A 16623-nucleotide genomic window follows, 5' to 3' on the forward strand; every position below is an offset into this window, starting at 1 on the left:
CGACTCTCCTCTCACCACATGACGTGATCAGGAGAACCAGGGGCCTGTCCTTTGACACTGGTGAGTTCCGGTGGCTTAGCCAAAGACCATGTTCCTTTTTGGGGCTCAGAGCTCAGAGTAACTTCGCATTTCATTCTGCCACTTCTGCCACAGAATGAGCTAATAGATACAGTGAATGGATAAATCTCTGACCTCAGTAAGGGGCTGTGTGTTCCAGAAAGTTACCTCTGTTGATAGTTTCTTTTATTGGTACATGGAGAATTAGAGATCTTGATGAATGTATAAATAGAACATGCAAAAGTTTGTAAAAAGAATAAAAAAACCCTTATATGCTACGTGGTTAAAACTTTGGACTTATATTTGCCTTACATTTTTACTAATATTGTAATATTTTATTTTTTTTTAACTCTTCCACTAAATACCTTGCCTGTGTGTTCCTGTGTGCCTAAGGAAAAACCTTCTATTGTTATAGAGATGACTCGGTTTGAAGCCTGGAGTAAAGGGGCATGGACAGATGTATTCCTTCAGATATACAAGGTAACATTTCCAGGCTTGTTCACTGCTAGGGTATTTTGGTTGATTTATATGAATAATGTATTAGTTAAGGTATAGGTAATGATCCTGATTAAAGAATTCAAAAGCACAGTGGCTCAAATAAGGTAGACATTTTCTTTTTCTTTCTCATGGAACAATTGAGAAGTAAGTGCTTTAGGGATAGTACGGTGTCTCTTCTACGCTCAGTACTGGGCTTTCATTGTGGTACAATTTCTCAGAACAAGGAAGAGTAGTGGAGGAAAAGTAAATACTGTTTAAGGCTGTCACCCAAAAAGTGTATCATTTCTGTTGGGCAGGATTTACTCACATGATGGTACCTAGCTGCAGGGCATGTTGAGAAATGTAGTCCCTAAAATAGGTAGCTACTGTCATATTCTGGTACTAAAAGGAAGCATTAGGGGCATCTGGGTGGCTCAGTCAGTTAAGCATCTGACTTTGGCTCAGGTCATGATCTCATGGTTCATGGGTAAGAGCCCCACGTCGGGCTGTGTGCTGACAGCTCAGAGCCTGGAGCCTGCTTTGGATTCTGTGTCTTCCTCATGCTCTGTATCTCTCTCTCTCTCTCTCTCTCTCTCTCTCTCTCTCTCTCTCAAAAATAAACATTAAAAATAAACAAAATAAAAGGAAGCATTCATTAAAGAATGGCTGATAGTGACAATTATGGTTTCTACTTCTAGTACATACTAGACTCTTGCTATAAACGTTATTCTGGGGAGATATCCACTAGGAATCCACGTCAGTAGGTAAGGCCAGGTTTTGAGGAGACTCTCCAATTTACCTCATGCCAAGTTGCATTTGTAGGTAGATTAACATAGCATAAATTGTGCCTTCACATCCTGCATCTTTTTTGGATAAACAAAAAAGTCCTGAGAATCATTCCCTAGGCTTCTAAATGCGGCATGACAGATCTTGCCCACTAAGACTTGTGGGGGTTTTTGCTTTGTCTTCACAGATCGAAACCATAAGTAGGGTGAGCTGTGGAACAAGGGAGTTAAAATGAGGGAGAGGTTAAAAAGAAGCAGCAGTCACTGAAAGGAAAGGACAAAATTAATAACTAGATAGTGTGTAGTTTATGTAAGACTCTTGTCATGAGATGCTTTTGAAAAGTTTATTTTATTTTATATTTTTTTAAGAGACAGGCTGCAAGTGGGGTTGGGGCAGAGAGAGGGGAACAGAGGATCTGAAGTAGGCTCTGTGCTGACAGTAGTGAGCCCATTGCAGGGCTCGAACTCACCATCAGTGAGATCATGACCTGAGCCAAAGTCAGACGCTTAAACAACTGAGCCTCACAAGATGCTTTTTAAATGTGATATTGTTTAATCTTCACAAGCAGTAATCTCCAGTTGAGAGACAAGGAAACAAAAGTCTACAGGTATACATGCTATCTTCCAAGGTCACCTGATTTTAGCCATATAAAACCCTCTGATGTAGATGAAGCTTATTTCTTTCTTGTTCTCTGCAGGTACTGAAGCCCCAGGTCCCCTTGCTCCTCCTCTCTGGTAGCCTAAATCTGCCACGGCACCCAGCTACCCAGCCTACCCTCTAGAGAGTTCCTTCTGCTGCATGATTCCTACTTACTCCTCTCCTCTTGTTCTTGTGTCAGCCAGCCCCGCCTTTTTTTTTTTTTTTTTTTTTTTTTTTTTTTTTTTTTTTTGCCAGATGTCAAAGACAGAAATCCTGTTTTTCCTGGAGTAATTCCCTGAAGAATGTACAAGGGCATTCATGACTCTCAGCCAAACTTAGATTTGGAACATTTTCTTCTTTTTTTTCTTAACTCCAGGCTGTATCATCTATAATTTTGCTCACTAATAAAGAGGAGGACCTCTAAAACAGAAGGGAAGAAAATGCCCTACTTTATGGACAAACTAGTCCTGACATTGGGTTGTGGGCTTTCTTCACTCATTCATTTATTCACTCATGCATTGATGGATATGTGTAGTTCATCTTACCTGTCTTTCCCAACCTATAAGTCTATGAATTTAGAAGACAAGTATTGAGGTGCCTGGGTTGCTCAGTCGATTAAGCATTTGACTGTTGATTCCCACTCGGGTCATGATCTCACGGTTCGTGGCTTTGAGCCCTGCATCGGGCTCCATGCTTACAGTGCAGAGCTGTCTTGAGATTGTCTCTCTCTTTACTCTCCCTGCTCCCTCTCTCTCTCTCTCTCTCTCTCAGGATAAATAAAAATTAAGAGAAATAAATAAATAAAATAAAATAAAAACTAAATCTTATTTGTAAATTCAGAATTTGGTAGAGTGTCAGCTACATAGCAGATGCTCAACAAATACTTGCTACTTAACTATTAGGGTGCAGGCACTGTACTAGGCTCTGAGGGTGTAAACCGGATACAGTCTTTCTGTTCCAGGATTTTGTGTCCTGGAGTATATAAGTAACTAAAAATCTATAATTACATGGAAGCATGACAAATGCTATGATAAGGTAAGCCCAGAGCTCTAAGGGTGAGTGCACCTAGAGAAGAACCTACCTTTCCTGTGCCTTGGGGAAGGTTTCTGGGAAGAAAATCAATTTAATCTGACTTTGATCCCAGTCACAAGTTAGATTGTAGTTGACTTTCTAAGCCAAACCAAGGAATCTGGACTTTTTGGATTTTAGCCCAGGGTCAATACAGACCTAGCAAAGGATGAGGTTAGCATCCTCATGTTTAAACATGAGGTTGACATAATCAGCTTTGCATTCTAGACAAATCACACTCTGGTACAGTGTGGAAACTCTTTGGAGCTGTATTTAAGAGCCTGGTGCTGGGAATACTGGTAGTAGTGGGAAAGATAAGTAAGGGGCAGCTTTTGTAAATATTAGGAGTAGAAAACAGTAGGACTTGGTTAGTGAATAGATCTTGGGGTGGGGGGTGAAAGAGAGAGGTAAAAGATGACATTGGGTCTTGCTGGGGTGACTGAATGGAATTTGATGCCAGTCACTGAAATAACAAGGCAGTGGGGGTACTAACAGGATTTTGTTGGGTGTGGAGGATGAGATAGGGTAAGAAGACATAATGAATTAATTTTGGTTGTGCTGTATTATGGTGCCCTGTGTCATTATGAAGTGGGTATATCCTTCAGGCAGGAAAGAGTTCTGGGTGGCAACGTATGTTTGGGATTCTTTGCTGATAAAGTCATAGTAATAGATAAGATTGCCCAATCACACAGAGCTGTGATTCTCCATGTATTGTGTCTAAAGCATGGATAGCTCTAGAAGCTCCAGTAAATCAGAAGTGGATTGGCAATTTCTCTTGTAAAAGCAAGCAGTGTTGTTGATGGGAGTTTCACAGGTTGGAAATAGATTGTGATTTTCACAATCCCTTTAGGTTCTTATTTTCTCCTTCCTAAAGGTCATGTATGCATTCCATGGCTGCCTTTGTCAGTTCTCCTTGGCTAGTAGTTTGGAAAACAGAATATAGCTTGTCTCAACCATTTTGATTTTGTGGCAGTTGCTTATTTTTGCTTGTTAAATTTCCATGTTTAATTATTGCTATTTTCTTCCATTATATTCCTAATTCACAAAAATGTATTGATGGCTAAAAATGGGTCATTGAAGCACAAGAGAGATGAAAAACAATAATACAAACACTCAAATTCAGAATGCTGTTTTAAATGTAAATATATAAATAGGGCTCTCATGTAGATATAAAGGATACATCTGTATATGCTGAAAGAAGTGCATGTGCTATTTTTACCGAAGAATCTGGAAAACAAAAAGGTGATTAATAATAAATATCTGAATAATAAGTTTAGGTAAACAGTTTATTCATTTGTTCCCAGTGTCCTGTCTATCATAAGGGTTTTTTTTTTTAATAGTGGCACAATTCTGTAAAATATTTTGATATTTTTAAACAGACAGCAGTAATCTTTCCCATTAATTAAACACATTTTCCCCAATTCAAAACTTCTGTTATAAAGTTGGAGTATTGCTAGTATTGCTAAAGGTAGGCAAGACCCCAGTTCTACTGAGGCATTATTTAGAATTGCATGCCTCTGTAGAAGACAAGCAAAGATAGCACAAGGGATCATATTTGTGAGGAAAACTGAAAATGAGCTTCAGTTAAATGTGATTGGGAAGAGTAAAATTGGTGAAGTTCTTTTCTTAAATGGCTTTACAGGATGTCCCTTAATGTCAGTGGCATATAGTGTGGAAACTGTTATTCTCATATGTGGTAGCAAATATTGCATGCTTTATTTGGATATAAGGGAGCATACGAACACATTTGCAGGTGTGTGATAAATACATGTGAAAGAAGTAAATGATAACGTTTTGTTCTCTTTACCAACGAAAGCCCATGCTCTTGGAAGAGTGATTCTTTGTCATTAATGTAAGATTAATTTGTAATGTAACCTGGAGGAAATCTGTTGGTGGTAGATATTGACAGACATTTAGCCATTGGTCACAAGAAAGCGTGTTGCAAATGAACCCTTATTCATAGGGAAATGTAGGTGATTAAAAATATGCTTCAGTTACAAAGTCATTTGTTAAAGGAAATAGAAAAAAATATAAATACTGTTAGGCTACTGAGTTACCTAATTGCTTCGCGATCTCTGTCAATTCAAGGTGTTTCTCTCCAATTTTGAGATGTGCTAGTTATGAAGGGGAGGTCACTCTCACATGCATTTTTCTTTTTTTTTTTAATTTTTAAAAAAATTCTTAATGTTTATTTATTTTTGAGAGAGAGAGCGTGAGTAGGGGAGGGGCAGAGAGAAGGAGAGACAGAATCTGAAACAGGCTTCAGGCTCTGAGCTGTTAGCACAGAGCCCGATGTGGGGCTCAAACTCAGGAATGGTGAGATCATGACCTAGGCCAAAGTTGGACGCTTAACCAGCTGAGCCACCCAGGTGCCCCCCACGTGCATTTTTCCAACAGGAATGAGATTAAAAATAATATCTTCATAGCACTGATGTTTTTCCATATTGTCATTTTCATTATTTTAAGTGGCTAGTTCAAATGATCCACCAGGTAATCCTATCCATGTTTTGGACATATACCTATAGGATTTGAATATCATGATTTTTAATATGGGAGAAATCACTAAAGCATCTAAAGTTTGGCTTTTTTCCAAGATTTATTGGAGAAAAAAATGTATTGAACTGTTGAATAGACAGATAGACTGAATATGATTGTGTAGTTTCTACGCAGCTTGGGTTGATGGTTGGGAGCTAAAACCAGCCTATGTGCTGCTCATGAAGGCTATGGACACTATTCTACTCTGTGTCTCAACAAACGAAGGGGGTATTTTTACTTTAAATAAGGGTACCATCAGGACGACAGTTTCTTAGAGCATGTGTCATTTTCTAATTTGCACAAAGACACTGTATAGGTTATGGAGCTCCTGGTAGTGGAAGCTGAAGAAACTTTTCCCAAAGATGAATGCCATTGAAGAGTAGAATACTATTTAATGCTATTGCCTGAGTTTCTTTACCTTTGGCTTTTGAGTGTGGTATGTTCATCAACCAGCTCGGCATTTGCTTGTTATTTGAAAGTAGATGAGGTAGATTTCAATAAAAAAATAATCTCTATAATTTCAGGCTTCATGTTGGGCCTGACTGTCCAAAACAATCAAAATGAGCACCTATTCTATGAACCTGTAATCATGAGGTAGGATTTTCTCATTTAGTGGAAATAGAGAGTAAGAAAAGAAATTACTGAATATATAAAGTGATATAGAGCTCAATACATCCATCATCTAGGTAGATGTAAATACCTTGATAGAGTGTAACAATATCATTCATCTCATTGATATTAAGCTACACTTATTCTCATTACTACTACTAACATAATGTTCTAAATATTATGTTGAGGGGCGCCTGGGTGGCGCAGTCGGTTAAGCGTCCGACTTCAGCCAGGTCACGATCTCGCGGTCCGTGAGTTCGAGCCCCGTGTCAGGCTCTGGGCTGATGGCTCAGAGCCTGGAGCCTGTTTCTGATTCTGTGTCTCCCTCTCTCTCTGCCCCTCCCCCATTCGTGCTCTGTCTCTCTCTGTCCCAAAAATAAATAAACGTTGAAAAAAAAAATTAAAAAAAAAAAATAAATAAATATTATGTTGAATCTTTATTTTTTAATTACAACAATTAGTGATCTTTCTTAATGCATATTTAGTGGTTTCTGGGAGATAAAATTGGGAGAAACACACCTATAAAATATGAAGAAAAGATGGCATGAGAAACCTGATATCAAAGAAACCCAGTATTTAAATAGGTAAGGGAAGAGAATCCTGCAAATGAGCTTGAAATATTGCAAAAAGATAGCATTAATACTTTATGACATGATGAACAAGGAGGGAAGAAAGCCTTTGAGGGAAGGCGTGGTATCAGATGAAATTGATACCAGATGAAATTGAGAGGTTGCTTAAGAGAATGATTAAAAATTCCCTGTTGTAGGGGCACCTGGGTGGCTCAGTCGATTAAGCGTCCGGCTTCAGCTCAGGTCATGATCTCATGGCCTGTGAGTTGAAGCCCCGCATTGGTCTCTGTGCTGACAGGTCAGAGCCTGGAGCCTGTTTCAGATTCTGTGTCTCCCTCTCTGCCCCTCCCTCACTCATGCTCTGTCTCTCTGTCTCGCAAAAATGAATGAACGTTAAAAAAAAAATTCCCTGTTGTATTGGACAACAAAGATGCCAAAGGCACTTTCAGGGTGTGGGAGTAGTAATGTGTTGGGGGAAGGTTATTAGGTGGACTTTGGTTTGATGAACAAAAGGAATGAAAGTGGAGAGCATAAGGGTAGAAAACGCCTTCATGATTTATAACTGGTAGAGGGAACAGACAGAAGAATCAGGGGAATCCAAGTGTAAGTGAGCATGTTTTGATATTGCTGAAAAGGAACTGCTGAGGAGAGATAAATTAAAGATCCAAAAGCTAAAAAAGGCAACTGATGCAGGAATCTCCAGAAGAAGATAAGTAGGTTTGGTATCTAGTGCAAGATAAGGGATAGCTCATCCATTGTTGCTGTAGAGAAGGAAGAAAAGTGAGTGCAGATGCAAGAACTTTGGGACACGTGGTAGGATACTGCCCTGTTCTCATTTAATATGTCAGCCCTTTCCTCTTTTTTTTTTTTTTTTAATTTTTTTTTTCAACGTTTATTTATTTTTGGGACAGAGAGAGACAGAGCATGAACGGGGGAGGGGCAGAGAGAGAGGGAAACACAGAATCGGAAGCAGGCTCCAGGCTCTGAGCCATCAGCCCAGAGCCTGACGCGGGGCTCGAACTCATGGACCGCGAGATCGTGACCTGGCTGAAGTCGGACGCTTAACCGACTGCGCCACCCAGGCGCCCCATCCCTTTCCTCTTTGAAGTAGTGATGAGGGATCTTCTGAGAAAAACTAGCATATAGGCTGATAGGGAAGGAGATCTGGTGAGGGATGATTAAGGAGCCAGGAGCCACTATGGGTAATAGGGGTGAGAAGACAAGGGAAACAGATCTCTGGGCCTGCAGGGCTTTATGTTTAATTTTTTTTTTTTTACATTTATTTACTTTTGAGAGACAGAGAGAGACAGAGGATAAGTGGAGGAGGGGCAGAGAGAGAAAGAGACATAGAATCCGAAGCAGGCTCCAGGCTCTGAGCTGTCAGCACAGAGCCTGATGCAGGGCTCGAACTCACGGACTGTGAGATCATGACCTGAGCCGAAGTCGGGTGCTTAACCAACTGAGCCACCCAGCCGCCCCAGGGCCTCATCTTTAAATCAGAAACAGGTGCATCTCAGTTTTCCTGGAATCCCTGGCATCGATCTCTGTGGATGATTTATGCAGTGCCTAGGAGCCGAGGTCAGATTGCTGCTGTGCCTTCCACCACCAGCAAACTGCCTTGTAGCTTGTCTCCTCTTTGAGCTTTCTCTCTACCTCCTGTCTTAACTGAAGCTTGTGTCTTCACCCCCAGATCACTTCCAGGTGGGCCTCCTCAGTAGGGGCTGTGGATGAACAAGCTTGAATGCTTCTTTTAAAATTTTCTTTTCTGGAGCACCTGGGTGGCTCGGTTCGTCAAGCATCCGACCTCACCTCAAGTCAGGGTCTCATGGTTCATGAGTTCAAGCCCTGCAGCTGGTTCTCTGCTGTCAGCACAGAGCTTGCTTTGAACGCTCTGCCCCCTTCTCTCTCTGCCCCTCTTGTGCTCACATGCGCTCTCTCTCTCTCAAAAAAAACAATTAAAATTTTTTTCTTTCTCTATTCCTTTTTAAAAATTTATTATTGTTTTTCTAGTTCTTAGTCTATGGAATTAAATTGTATTCTCTTTACAACAAATTTGTGATCTTGATAGTATTTAGACCTAAGTGACTTCAAGAAATTTTGTTAGGGTGAGAAACATTTGTGGTATGTTTGAGCAATGTTTATTCTTCCATTTAAACAGTATGACCAAGGGAAAGGTAAACTTCTAAAAATTAAACTTGATCTGACTTTTGCAAATTCCTAAATTAATTGTGCCTTTTTGGGATACATTTTTAGTTAAGGTTTAGTAGAATAATTTATACACAGTTTAGAACATTCTGTGAAATTGTAGCAGACTAATGAAATTAAAATTTCACCTCATGTCATGTACATGCTGTTCAGTTTTTTCACGGGGAAGTACATCACATTTTTTCATTGCTATTCCATTTATTCATTATGAAACCAATCATTACTTTAAAAAAATGTTTATTTATTTTACTTAATTGTCTGGAGATGGAGAGTGAATTGGAGAGGGGCAGAGAAAGAGGGAGAGAGAGAATCCAGAGCAAGCTCTGTGCTGTCAGTGCAGAGCCCAACACAGGGCTCGATCTCACGAGTTGTGACATCATGACCTGAGCAGAAACCAAGAGTCAGTCGCTTAACCAACTGAGCCACCCAGGTGCCCTTAATCATTACTTTTAAAATATTATTGTCTTTAAACATGGTTGAATAATATAAGAGCATTTCCTGGTAGAATAACAGCTTGAATTTTAGGCCACACAGAAACACTGACAAATGCAGGTGTAATATTACCTTGTTCTTGGAAACTTTGGAAAAGGAATTAACTTTGGTAACATTTTTTTTTTAAGTTTATTTATTTTCAGAGAGAGGAAGAGAGCTTGAGCAGGTGGGGGGCAGAGAGAGAGAAAGAGAGAGTCCCATGCAGGTTCCATGCTATTAGCGCAGAGCCTGATGCAGGGCTCAAACTCACAAACCATGAGATCATGAACTGATCTGAAATCTAGAGTTGGACACCTAACGGACTGATCCACCCAGATGCCTCATGTAGCATGTTTTAAATTGTTTTTCTACCTTTTACACTTTACCTTCTTAAATATTTTGAAATTCAGTCATTTTGGATTAAATATCTTTCTAAATGCACTTTAACTAGAGATTGCATTGCTTCGTTGTCATGTCCCTATTTCCAAGCACAGTAAGTGGCTTTGTGTCGTGCGCTCAGTACATAAGAATTGAATGAAGGAATGGATATACACCTTCTTACCTTTAAACTAGAATGCAGTTTGTGTTTGAAACATTTGTATTGTCTCAGTATCTAGTACAGAGGTTACCACAGGATTCTATACGGGCAATTTCTCCTCTACCTGGTGCTCAGAAACTTAGATTATTTTTTGCCCTTTAATAGTTTGTCTTTAATCTCTTGTCATCTGACTATTCTCTCTTGCTTTTCATTACTGTTATCAATGTGCCTGCTTACAGTAGTTCTTTTCCTATTACTTGTTATTTCTTGTGGCCTGGGAAATTAGATATCCCACTTACAACATTTTTCTATAAAATAATAGGCTTGGACTTAAAATGCACAAACAGGTTTTTATAAATTAAGGGAGAGACAGTTACCTTGCAGACTTTGAGACTTCACAGATTGTAGCTCAGGATATTTAAATATGCATTGTGCTTGCTGGCCCCGCCTCCATGAGGATTTCAAACAAAGGTGAAATTTGAACAGGCGAGTTGTTACCGCATTGCTGTGACTTGCATCTTTATTGTAGGGCTTTTCCGATGCCTTCTTTTACTCTTGAATGGATGTAATCAACCAGAAAATACTGATGCCTTCCTTTATTTACTCTTCAAATATTAATTTTTAATTTTGCCATTCAGGTCTAGTAAAAGTTCTGTCTTTTTCCCAATTTCAGGTTCTGGTACTATCCCGGGTTGTACCACACTGCAGCAGTAATCTGCCCCCCATTCATGTGCAAAATTCACCAAAGGTCAATCCTTGTTTTGTATCCAGCAACATATATTCGAGTTCTGAAAGGATTCTGCTTAATTGGATGAACACAAATTATGAGAATGCCCGACATATTATATGGAAGAACTGTCCCAATGGTGAGCAATTTTTTTCTTTAAATAAATTATTACTAATTGTAGTATAACAACATAGAACTGGACTCAGAATCCATGGATTCGAGACCTGACTCTTTTCTGTAAAAAGGATTTCTTCATACCTTCAAGTTCAGTTTCCTTACATGTGAAATGGAAATAATAAAAGATGCTTCTTTAATTTATTTTGAAGAAGAAATGATAAAAATTTCATAGAGATGTTCTACAACTGAAAGATAGCCTTAACATCATTGCTGGCATTTTCAGCTCTATAAATTTAGGTGACACTGATCAAATCTTTTATGTACTTAATTAATATCAAGTGGAATTTGATTAGAAAATGTCTTCCATGTCACTGTGACAGTCATGTTGGAAATCACTAAGTGCAATAATGCTTCATGAATCTAGGGGGAGGTTGGTCATATTAGGTCCAAGTACTAAGACTAGTTAATGGGTGTTCATACAGAGACCTGCTCCACTGTTTGGGTGGCCACTCCCTGGTTCTGTCCTTATGGAGTGAGGCTCTATAAACTTGCATCATAAGAGACTTCAGGTTTTTTTTTTTTTCCTTTCAAAGTTCCAATTTGCTAGTATAGTGTATTTTTTTCCTTTATCATAAGCGTCAGTTGTAGTGACATGGAAGACAGAGTGCATGTTGGTTGTTTCTATGGCTAAAATTCAGCTCCCCCCTTCCAAGTACAAACAAACCTATTGTGTTCAGGATGGGTTGTGTTTTAATCATTAAATTTATTTTTTATGCTGAACTCTCAGAGTTTAAGCTTTAGAAGCAAGAAGATTTAAGAGTGTGATTTAAAATGAGGCTTTGCATTACAGTTGCTCTTAACTTGAAGGCATTACTTTAGCAAACATAGTGACATCAAGATTAAAATAGATATAGTGATACATTAGTATTAGGCAACAGTAAACATAGAATATTTTAGTACCTTCTAATTGACATGCTGATAATATCAAAACAATTGAATAAGATTCATATCTTATAAAACTGTATCTGGCCTTTGTTCAAAAAACAAAGTACAAATAATTAGGTTACTAAGGAGTAACACTTTAACCAGAGTAGTATAAAATATGTACGTATGTTAGAAATGAGTATATTCATTTGTTGGAAATTTTTTATGATTCTGTTTTTACCAACAAAACTGTCTATGCAAGTTAATTGCAAAGAGTTTGCTGCATTTTTTTAGAATAATACATTACAGGCACTGGCCTCTTTCTGGTTTTTTTGTTTTGTTTTTTAAACTCTGAGTTTTATGGCTTTACAAAGCCTTTTTTTTGTGTTCCCTTCTACTTCCTTCTGCTTGGAGCATTATTTTTCTAGATATCTTCATGATTCTGTTTCTCACTTCATTCAAGTCCCTGCTCACATATCACTTTATGTGTAAGATATCGCAATACCCTCCCTAAAATAGCATGTCCTTCCATCCTTCTCTTTCTTCGTCTGTTTTTCTCAATAGCTTTTTTTCCAAATTATATATATAAAATCGAGAGTCTGTTTCCTCTAGTAGAATGTAAGCTTCTTAACAGAAACACTCTTCTCTGTTTTCTTGTTCACTGGTGTCTCAGAGCTTAGAACAGTGCCTGGAAGATAACAGATAACAAACACTGAGGAAATAAATGAATGCAGAAATGCATGAATAAAGAGACACATTCAGGTTTCATACATTTTTCTACTCTATTCCAGATAATTGAATATATATTAGCTTACCAGTTTGTACCTTCTGGTACATATTGCAGGAGTCAGGTTGAATGGTTGGGGTAGGAGGAGGCACTTTCCATGTTAATATGTACCTCAGTACAGGTCCGTGTGCTTAGTAACTGTGGAAGTGCACGAGGAGAAGCTCTGTGAAAGATTTCACTTTGGTTAACTCAGACTGAGAAAAAGTCCTACTCCATTCCCCAGAATTATATCCGTCAACATTGGTATTTATTCTACTGATCCTCGCTCTGCTGGTAAAATCTGACCATGCTCACAACTTGGTGCGGTGGTGTTGTGGAGGGTAAAAGGATAGGGCTGCACCGCATACCTTTTGATTGAGAAACTCTTGAGGGTGAGGCCCTGCAATCTTTGTTTTATTAAGCCCTCCATGTGATTCTTCTATTTTTTAATGTTTATTTCTTTTGGAGAGAGAGAGAGAGACAGAGAGACAGAGAGACAGAGAGACAGAGACAGCAAGCAGGGGAGGGACATAGAGAGAAGGGGGGCAGAGAATCCAAAGTGGACTGTGTGCTGACAGCAGAGAGCCGGATACGGAGGTCAAACTTACCAACTGTGAGATCCTGACCTGAGCCCAAATCAATAGTTGGATGTTTAATTGACTGAGCCACCCTTGTGCCCCATCTCCATGTGATTCTGATGCATACTAACCTATGAAGCAATTAGGCTATAGTATCACAAAAAGCGGTTTCATTAGTGCTTTTAAATTGTTCGCAGAATGGTATTTTTTTCACCAGTTATATTTCTTTAAAAAAATCTTTTTAATGTTTATTTCTGAGACAGAGAGAGACAGAGCATGAGTTGGGGGGGGGGGGCAGAGAGAGAGGGAGACACAGAATCAGAAGCAGGCTCCAGGCTCCGAGCTGTCAGCAAGGAGCCTGACGTGGGGCTCAAACTCACAAACCTTGAGATCATGATCTGAGCTGAAGTTGGTCGCTCAACCGACTGAGCCACCCAGGTGACCCTCACCAGTTATATTTCTGAAGTACCCCTCCTTTAAACAACAATTCCTCTGAAGAAGTAATGGCTGAAAATTTCCTCCAAATTAATGTCAGACCTCAAACTACAGATCCAGGAAGTTTGGGGAATACCAAGCAGGATAAATATGAAAAAACAAAAACAAACAAAAGAACTTAATACCTAGGAGTACTGTATTCCAATTGCAGAAAACAAAACATAAAGAATCTTGAAAGAATCCAGAGGAAAATAAGAAAACATCTTACCTATAGAGGAGCTAAGATAAGAATTACATCCAACTTCTCAGAAATCATGCACTCTGGAAGAGAGTAGAGTATTTAAAGTGTTGAAATGGAATAAAAGGTACTAACCAAAAATTCTCTACCCTGTGAAATTATCTTTCAATAGTGAGGGAGAAAACACTGCAGAGAACAGACAGTGGACCTTGCTTATAAATTTTTTGGGTAAACTGATTAGTTGGCAGCCTGCAGAGTCATCCTTATGGACATTGTGCCCTTGATCAGCCTGATGGGGGAACACATGAATTTTCTAGTTGTTTGTGGCTTTCCCACAAACTCTTGAGAGTTTAACAGTGTTGTCAACATGACAGGTGGCTTCCTTATTACATATCTGCTGAGGTCTTTATCAACACCTCCACCTCAGTCAGGTCAGGTCTGACATACATTTCTTATGAGAATTTCTTTGTAATGATGTAGGAACTAGGAAGGGTGTGACAAGTGAGGGAGTCTTCCTCTGTCAAGCAGAGTATGGAGTAGTAAAGTTGCAGTCAGTTTGTTCAAAGGCCTGGCCAACCAGGGCTTTGAGTATCAGTGCAATGTTTTAGGACTTCATTCTGTTGGCCTTGGAGAGTCATGGGAGTTGGCCAAGGTGATGACTGCTATGATAAAATGGGTGTTTGATCTGGTAGCCACAGCAAGTCCATGGAGTGAAGTGTGCTGAAGTCATATGCTTTTGATCAGCACACCCGAATTTAGCACTGAGGGGAGACTGAGATTTCTTAACCCTGCACTTTCTATGAATTTATTCAAGAGTACATGGTGCCAGGCAGCCAAAGTTTGGGAGTCTCCTTTCCTAACGATGTATAGTTGCTGGGAGACATTGCTAAAAAGTGAACAAAAACAAAAATAAGAATAAAGTTACCCATCTTATGTTTGAAAATTCTTTTTTGAAAAAATGTTTATTTATTTTTGAGAGAGAGAGAGAGAGAGAGAAAGAAAGAGAGAGAGAGAGCATGAGCAGGGGAGGAGCTTAGAGAGAGGGGGAGACACAGAATCAGAAGCAGGCTCTAGGCTCTGAGCTGTCAGCACAGAGCCTGACATGGGGCTCCAACCCACTAACTATGAGATCATGGCCTGATCCGAAGTTGAAAGCTTAACCAACTGAGCCACCCAGGCACCTCTGTTTGAAAATTCTTAATATGTGTAATTTGTTCTAAGAGTTGTGAACATCAAAAAGCATTTTCTGTGTAATAAGTGAATACCTGTCTCATGTCAATAGGGGACCTTTTTAGGGCTTGCCAGATGTTACATTTGCCCTTATAGACTTAACCTCTTGTTCCTACTAGCTGTTTGTATTGTATGTGCTTAAGCCTTTTATCTTTAACACAATAGTTAATGTTTTTCAGTGATGAACCCTTTTTTCACACCTTAGTGACAGCATCTTCTTCAGTAGATCATGCCTGTGATAAAGTATCCTCTTTGTTACTCTTTTGGACCCTTTTCTTCAATTGCTACATTTGATTGCTAATAGAAATTTTATCATCCTGTAATCACCTGGTGATTTTGAGAACAGCAACAGACCAGTTTTGTAACATAAAGTTTAATTTCTGAGAGGACTAAGTACTTTCATTTGACCGTACTTTTAACCAAATCCTGAGACTGGAACATTTTGAACTGTCTGTTCAAAGGAGCTTTGTTCTACAAAATAGTATCTATTATTTAACTGATGCTTATCTCAACATTTTTTTCATGAAGTAACAATTGTAGTTCTTATGAATGGAAAATACTGTTTTCTTTTTATTATTATTTTTAGTAGAACAGAGTTATAAATATGCTGGCAACATTTACCTTTTATTTTATGTACTCTAAAGGTGCCCCTGATTTCATTTATCATGGAATAGTTTGTTAAAGTAAACAATATTCAATACACATTTGGAAAATTATACTGGCCTTTTAATGCTATCTATTCTTACACCTAATGTAGTGTTGAGGTCTTAAATCTTTAGGCATTGGTTGTTTCAAATGTGTCTAATGTTCAGCTTCATTAAACCAGAAAATAGTTTTTATTTACAAAGAACTTTATATTTTTTAACAAGTTCCAAATTAGACCTTTAATGTTTAGCAATAAATATTTATCATCAATGTTGCAAGCTTGAAATGCACATAGATAATAGAAATGGTATAATCTGATATTTTAATGTTACATCTAGAATGTTTTATTTGGGAATGTGACTATCAGTCGGGGTGTAGAAGTCATGATTAGTGTGAAGCTCAACAATACATTCAGAGAAATGCCAACCAGTCAAACAAATGTGACAATAGAAAGTTAAACCATTTCCAATGGATTATCAGTGTGGTTCAATAAATCAGGGCAAACCCAGGCAATAGCCACGTGTCCTGGAAAATGGAGGATGTAAAAATTCACCAACAACCAGACAACATTCTGTCTCTGTCTTTCATTTTCATACCTAGTCAGTCAATGCTTTCTAGCCAGACACCACTAGGAAGTCATCCGCAACTGAACAAATTCCTTTCAATGCTCATTGCAATGAGAGAGACCACACATTATGGAAAGTCATGGGGAATCTCATAATAAAGGATACCGTGGAAGACATTATGGGATTTGTGCACTGGCTAGGTAAATTGGGGACAGGTTCAAGGAAACAGGGATTCACCTTGACTGTATGCTATAAGGGGCAGTGGTAATTCTATGAGTAACTTAATAAATTTTATCTAGAGGGAATAAGACTATAGTGAGGCTAATTCTTGTAATTGGTAGAGAAGCAGTGATCACTCATATTAACCAGGAGAGGGGGATGTTTGGTATTGTCAACCTTAAAAATAAAATAGCCGGTGATGCTATGGATCAGATGAGTTTGGG

At 38.7% G+C, this 16623-nt stretch overlaps 1 protein-coding gene across 1 annotated transcript in view; it reads left to right on the top strand.

The window, feature by feature from the left end:
* The window catches only part of CFAP47 (cilia and flagella associated protein 47), a 550869-nt gene that overhangs the window by 211542 nt on the left and 322704 nt on the right, over positions 1-16623 (top strand). The window contains exons 32-33 of the mRNA XM_030305764.1: positions 451-537; positions 10628-10820. Of these exons, the coding sequence (XP_030161624.1) occupies positions 451-537; positions 10628-10820 (280 nt within the window). The remainder of the gene's footprint in view (positions 1-450; positions 538-10627; positions 10821-16623) is intronic.

The sequence above is a fragment of the Lynx canadensis genome, chromosome X, assembly GCF_007474595.2.
Source record: "Lynx canadensis isolate LIC74 chromosome X, mLynCan4.pri.v2, whole genome shotgun sequence".
Lineage (NCBI taxonomy): Eukaryota > Metazoa > Chordata > Mammalia > Carnivora > Felidae > Lynx > Lynx canadensis.